A 7,550-nucleotide genomic window follows, 5' to 3' on the forward strand; every position below is an offset into this window, starting at 1 on the left:
ACATTGTAATCTGTTAGAAGAGAGTCTTGTACATCTTAAGTCAATGTCACAGTTTTGTGTGCTTTTGATTGTTTATTTTGAGACAAGGTCTTTCTGTGTGACCCAGACTGGCTTCAGACTTGCAGTGTGTTGTGATTACAGGTATGTCCTGTCATATGTCATAATTTATTTATTTTTTAAATATTTTATTTTTATGTATATGAGTATTATGCCTGCATGTAGGTAAGTGCACCAGTGTTGTGTAGTGCCCGCGGAGGACAGGAGAAGCTATCAGATCCCCTGGAACCGGAGTTACGGACAGTTTTTAGCTACCATGTGAGTGCTAGGATTTGAACCTGGTCTTCTGCAAGAACAGTCAGTGTTCTTAACCACTGAGCCATCTCTCCAGCCCCATATGTCATAATTTAATGGAGGCAGGGGTTTTTCTTACTTAGTGGTATATAAAAACCAGTGATGCATCTTTGTAATCACGTATGGGTTGCATAAAAAGTCATGCTTTCAGTTTTTGAAGTTTATTGTAGTACTTACATTCACATAATTTTTATGTTAATATTGTAGTTTTAAAGATTGATGTTTATACTGTATTTTTGGAATTCTAGGCCTCTATGAAGCTTTTCCTTCATATCACAGAAAAACAGTGAGGAACACAATAGCATTTTGCGCTTACCCTGAATTCTCTTCGTACTTCAGTTTCTGGTGTAATACATTAATTTGTGAGTGCTCAGTAGTTAGCTAAAACATGCCCAATGTTCCCTAGAGTCACTGAGTATGAGTCTCTTGCTGGGTTCTTTTTTTTTTATTCAACATACATTGTCCATTACCAGGCCCGGCTGGTGTCTTCCCTTCTGTGAGCCAAGTAGTCTTGTGTTTTCCCTTAATCTGCTGTCTCAAAATGAGTCATTAAGGAGAGCCACACTGTTCTCTAGAGAATATTTTATTCATATTCTATAGTACTATAGTAATGGCATGTCTTAGTCATTATGCATTTTTAAAGAGGCACAGAGGATATGTAGCTGGGAGTGTACTTCAGGCAACATCTTTGTAAGCATTAAAATATGAAACTAAAACAATTTCACTATTTAAAGTGGAGAAAATTTTTGTTTTAAGGAATATTTGCTTTTATAATAAGGTGTTTGCCCTTGGAGTATATTAAACACGCCATGAAGTTTCTAAAATACCTACAGGGTCCTCTGGAAGCCACTCTAATTTATGTCTTGAGTTGTCTGGGCCTTGTCAATGGGGAAAGGTTATGATGTTCTTTTTTATTTTATTTATTTATTTTATTTTATTTATGTGTGTATTGCCTGCATGTAGGTAAGTGCACCCATGTTGTGCAATGCCCGTGGAAGACAGAAGAGGCTGTTGGATCCCCTGGAACTGGAGTTACAGACAACTGTTAGCTGCCATGTGGGTGCTGGGATTAGAATCCGGGTCTTCTGCAAGAGCAGTCAGTGTTCTTAACTGCTGAGCCATCTCTCCAGCCCATGGTGTTCTTTTATAGTTTGAGTTAAGCCGCTTTCTAGCAGTTTTTTGTTCAAGGCAATTTCTTTTTTGTCTTTTAAAATTAAAACATAATATTGCTTCATTTTTCATGTCTTTTCAACTGTATTACATGCTCAACTTTTTGAGACTATCTTGGACATGGGAGAAAGAACAGGAATTAGAAATTACGAATAACTGACTTACGGATTTTTAAAGAAAACTCTTTTGTAAGTTGAAAAATACTGCAATTACTCTTTCTTATGCCTTAATAAAATGAAAATGCAGAGCCTGTCTCAAATACAGGCTGAATACTTCATTCATTGTGAGTAGCATTTCAGTACCATTTTGGCTTTGTGTAGTTGTGATAAAAAGTGTGCAGGTTTGCTAGCGCTGCTCTTAATAAACTGGCATATACAGTAAGTCTTGTGTTTTTTCAGTTTGCCCGCCAGTTTTATTGTACTGAATCATTTTTCTTCACAGAGGATGTGCTGAGTAAAGATGCTGGGGAATGTGCAATATGTCTCGAGGAACTGCAGCAGGGAGACACTATCGCAAGGCTGCCTTGCCTATGTATATATCATAAAGGGTAAGTTTGTTTTTTATTTCAATTGAGGGAATATTAAAACAAAATGGTTATTCTCTCAGTTTCAAGCATTATAGTTAGGGCTAAAAGGTTTCTTCTTCATTCAAACTCCTGCAGTTGGCCAGTGGTCTCAATAATACCCCCTCCTTTTTTTTTTTTTCCTGCTCAGATAAAGCTTGAGCCTACATTTGTTGTATCCAAAAGGCTACCATTTTTTAAGCACTCGCTATTATTCAGATATTGTCTGTAGCTTTGTAAATAGTCTTGTAAGCCTTGTAACAACCTCATTTTGCACTCAAGAAAATAAGGTAGTAGGACCTTTCTCCAAGGTTTCATTGCTAATAAATGGCAAAGCTGAAATTAGCAGATTGAGAATTCTCTTGATTCCAAAGCCCATCTGGTTTCTTATATGTTCTTCTTGTTTTCATATTAACTCAGGAAAATTTTAGTTTAAATAACAATTATTTAATCCCAGCCCTCGGGAGGCAGAGGCAGGTGGATCTCTATGAGATTGAGGTCAGCCTCGTTCACATAGTGACTTCCAGGTGGGCTGGGACTAGGGAGACCCTGTCCACCCCCCCTCACCCCCCCCCAAATTAAGTTAGCCACAAGAAGAAAATTGTAGCATCCAAAGCAATGAAAAGAATCAGGTAGGTAAGGGGAGGAGGAGATAGCAATAAGTGAAGTAAATAATGCAAAGTAGAGACAGAAATAAATCCAAACATGCCTGTAATTATAATAACTCTATAAGAACAAGCTGACTAGTTCAAAATCAATGAAATGTTGGAAATACGATGTTAATAAGCAACAGGCCATAAGGATACAGGCAGGGAATTAAAAAGATTGAGAACCATATGCAGGCAATTACTAAGTGTGAACATGATACAAAAAGTCAGCTACAGCAGGAAGCATTAGTTGGAATAGAGTTACTATACAATGTTCTCTGTTTCAAAATATAAAGTTAGAGGAAACTGATAAAACTATCATTGTAATGGAAAATTTAAACACAACTCTTGTGGATTCAGGCTCACACACAAAAACTGAGTGGAGATCAAAAAGAAAAAATCAAGCGATTACAACTTACCAAATTTTGGGTTGGTTTGTTCTTATAAATAGGGTCTAACCCATATAACCCAGGCTGGCTTCAAAATCTCCATGTAGCTCAGGCTGGCTTCAAACCATGTCCTTCCTTAGCCTCCCAAGTACATGGAATTTCAAGTATTTGCCACCATGCTTGGCTTCTAATTTTTAAGGTATGTGATTTTTGTTGTTGTTGTTGTTGAATTTTTTCAGTGTTGGAGATCAAGCTCAGGGCTTTGCACCTGTTAATCCAACTCTCTACCACTGAGCTACACCTCCAGTCCTGTGGTGTGATCTAATAAGTGTATATGTATATATATATATATATATATATATTATATCACATATATGCTATGCAACATGATGTTTTGATATATGTATCCATTACTTTACATACATTTTCCTTTCAAGTATAGAAAGAATATTATAGAAATTGGCCATGTTTTAATTCATAAAGTATGTCTCAGCAAACTCTGTGCAACTGGTATGATACAGAACTCTGATCATTATCAGATACCAGTGACAAAAACATAACTCATTCTTAAATGTACTACTTTGGATCAAAGAACAGATCATAATGGAATTTGGGAAAGAATTATAACAAAGCAATGGATTTTAAAAATCTTGACATGTATGTAAAGTAATGGGGAGGGTGGTCATGCCACAGTAGAGAGAGTATTAATAAAGCCTCGAGTAGTAACTGAGTAAACAAAGCAGACAAGAGAAAAATACTGAAATTTAAAATCACTGAAGTTAAAGGTGAAACATAAGGTATCTAAGATTAACATTCATATATACCATACTGTGTATATAGGAACATCAGTATTGTAAAAACACCATTTACACCCAAATTAATCTGTAGTTAATGCCATCCCAATCAAATCACAACAGACATGTTGATTCTAAATATATATATATGAACCGAGTAGGAAGGGGGAAAGCATAGTGAAGATTGTCATGAAGAATATGAAAAATGTCACATTGGGGACTGGAGAGATGGCTCAGTGGTTAAGGGCATTGACTGCTCTTGCAGAGGACCTGGGTTTGATTACCAGCACCAATATGGCAACTAACAGCTATCCTTAACTCCAGTTTCAGGGGAATTCGATGCCCTCTTCTAACCTCCGAGGGCATCGCATGACATGGCTACGCTTACGTACATGCAGGCAATACACTCATATAAATAAAAATACTTTTAAAAAAAGAATATCATGTTGGGTCACATGTCCTGTAAAGAGATTCAGAAATGAAAGGAGTTATGAAAGACAAGTAAGGGCAGAGTTGCGTCCTCAGACATGCTGCCTGCCTGGAGAGGCCATAGCAGGGTTAGGACTCAGCCCCAACTCTGGTTAACTCGCTGTCATCTTGGGCAGGTTTTAATGCCTTGTTTTTGAATTTTTAAGGTGAGGATAATAGTAGTAATAGTTGTGAAGGACACACCTGGGTTGAGGGAGCCTCAGTTGGGGAATTGCCTCCATAGGACTGGCCTGTGGCCATGTCTGTAGGGCATCTTCTTGATTGATGAGTGATGTGGGTGGGCCTAGTCCACTGTGGGTGGTGCCACCCCTGGGCAGGTGGTCCTGTGTTGCATAAAAAAGCAGGCTGATCAAGGGCCAGGGGAGCAAGCCAGTAAACAGTGTTCCTCCATGGCTTGTGCTCCAGCTCCTGCCTCCAGGTTCTTGCCCTGAGTTCTTACCATGGGCTCCCTGATGAACTGTGACCTGGGAGCTATAAGCTGAATAAACGCTTTCCTCCCCAAGTTGGTAGTGATCAGAGTATTTTGTCACAGCAGTGGAGAAACAAACTAGAACATGATGTTGAATCCCTCTTCCAAGTTTGAAATAAAAATCATTTCCAGGTTGTCTCAGTGAAATTCAAACTCTAATTGAAAAAATAAATCTAAAGTGGGGGGGGGATGGAAAGACTTGTTTTTGACCTCTTGGTAAGGAATTATATTTTTTTGTCTAACATAAATGCTTCTCCTCTCAAAAAGAAGATGAACTTTGAAGACCAATAAAACGACTACTAAAATTTAAACTTAGTTGCACTTGAAAAAGTAATAAACTATAGACCTTTTACTGGAAGTGACTGTTAAACACCTGACAGCAATTTGTGTTTGAAACAAAACTCCTCAGGCATTTTCTGTAATGCAGGTGATTCGATTCCTTGCTATCGGTAAATACAAGAGTGACATAATGATGCAGTCATTCTAGTTTACACATTAGATTTCCTAGCATTCTGTCACAGCTGCAGATGAGAGCACACATGCTAACGTAAGCCATGGAATAATGCAGTAGTGAAGAACATCTATGTTTTTGCTCTTAATTCTGTTAGGCTTATGCTTTGGAAGAGCTTACATCCCAGTTCTGTTATGTAATTTTATGTGTGTGAATGTTTTACTTGCATGTATGTAACTGTACTCATGTGTGCAATTCCCACAGAGGCCAGAAGGGTTGTAGGATCCCCTGGAACTGGAGTTAGGTGCTGGGAATTGGACCCTGCTCCTCTGCAAGAGCAGTCGGTGCTCTTAAACACCGAGCCATCTCTCCAACCCCAAGTAAAGTATTTATAGAAATGAATATATCTTTGTTCTGGTAACACATTGTGTTGAGTAGTCTGCCATTAATCTGATTTTTACCATTAAGCCTTGTTACTTTGAATTTATGATTTTGTAGAAATAAGGTTTATCACATAGCACATATAGGGCCAGGCATGATGGTGTCCACCTCTAATCTCAGTACTCAAGTAGATGAGTAGAAATATCTTGAGTTTGTGACCAGCCTGGACCATATAGCAAGACCTTGTTTCAGAACTCCCCCACCCACACACAAAATATGTATGCTGTAACTGAAATACCGGAATAATAACTTCTTGAAAATCTGTAAGAAAAAGACAAAAGAGAAAATTTAGGCCAGGGCAGTGGCTCAGCAAGTAAAGGCAATTGCCACCAAGCCTGACAACCTGAGTTTAATCCCCGGGACCTACATGGTGGAACAAGATAACTGACTCCCACACGTTGTCCTCTGGCCTGTACATGAGTACTGTAGCACACATGCTTTCTCCCCAAAAATAAACAAGGAAATAAATAAATAAATGTAATAAAATTTTTTAAAGAAAATTCAGTAAAAAGGAACCCTCAGTACCTAATGATTGAGTTTGTATAACTAATAGTGTTTATGCTACAACTCAGTAATTCCCCTTCCAAGTATATGCCCTGCAAAAGGCTTGATCTTTTATTCTTGATAGGACAGTGCTTCTACCCAAAGTGTAAGACCAAGAGAAAATGAGACCCATAAGCCAGAATAAGTCAGTGCAGTGCTTTCCTCATCGAGAAAGCCTTACTGTGACTTAAAAAAAAAAAAAAGCCAATTCAAACTGTAATGAGTGACAGTTTATATCTGGAGAGATGGCTCAGCAGTTAAGAGCACTAACTGCTCTTGCAAAGGACCCGGGTTCAATTCCCAGCACCCACATGGCAGCTACGGGCCATCCTTAACTCCAGCTCCAGGGGAATCCGAAGCCCTCTTCTGACCTCCACAGCATTGCATGACATGGGTGCACTTCACATATGCAGGCAATATACTCGTAAACAGTTTTTTAAAAAAAAGTATAGATAATAAAATTATGATGTACTTTTTAAAATCATTATTTTATTTTGAGACAGGCTCTTACCAAGTCTTCTAGGCTAGCCTTGAACTTACTCTGTAACCCAAGCATGCCTTGAACCTATAATTCTGCTTTGGCCTTCCAAGTAGCTGGGGTTGTAGGCCTGTGCGACGAAATCTACATGGTGTAGTGGAATACAAATTTAAAGGCATTTATAAGTAAAGCAAGTTAGAAGAGACATAATATTTATGGTAGCACTTATTTAAGTGTTTTGTTGTTGTTTTTTGGTCTTTTTGAGACAGGGTCTCCCTGTAGCCCCAGCTGTCCTAGAACTCACTATGTAGACCAGGCTGGCCTTGAATTCACAGAGCTCCATCTGCCTCTGCCTCCTGAGTGCTGAGACTAAAGGCGTGCGCCACCACACCTGGCTTATTTAAGTTTTTAAACATGAAAATAATGCTGTTATTATTTTAGAATACATGTATTTAAAATTATCCAGTAAGAAAATGTTTAAGAATGAAAATACCAAATTTAGGAAATGGCTTTCCTGTTGGTGCCGGGACAGAGGACTATCATATACTGATTAACAAATGGAGATAGTTTAGAATAGAAAATACATGGATTGGGGGTTGGAGAAATGACTCAGCAGTTAAGAACACTGGCTACTCTTGGCAGACCTGGGTTTGGTTCCCAGCACCCGTAAGGTGGCTGACAACCATCTCTAACTGCAGTTCCAGTGGCTCTGATGCCCTCTTCTGACCTCTGTGGACAGCACGTGCACATGATACATTTAAAACAC

The 7,550-nt window shown here is 38.6% G+C and overlaps 1 protein-coding gene across 2 annotated transcripts in view; it reads left to right on the forward strand.

Annotated features, from left to right (window-relative positions):
* The window catches only part of Znrf2 (zinc and ring finger 2), a 94,049-nt gene that overhangs the window by 74,455 nt on the left and 12,044 nt on the right, over window positions 1–7,550 (forward strand). For both annotated transcript variants that reach the window (XM_029567529.1, XM_029567530.1), the window contains exon 4: window positions 1,963–2,068. In XM_029567529.1, the coding sequence (XP_029423389.1) occupies window positions 1,963–2,068 (106 nt within the window). The remainder of the gene's footprint in view (window positions 1–1,962; window positions 2,069–7,550) is intronic.

This window comes from Nannospalax galili, unplaced genomic scaffold (assembly GCF_000622305.1).
Source record: "Nannospalax galili isolate Female #2095 unplaced genomic scaffold, S.galili_v1.0 scaffold158, whole genome shotgun sequence".
NCBI lineage: Eukaryota > Metazoa > Chordata > Mammalia > Rodentia > Spalacidae > Nannospalax > Nannospalax galili.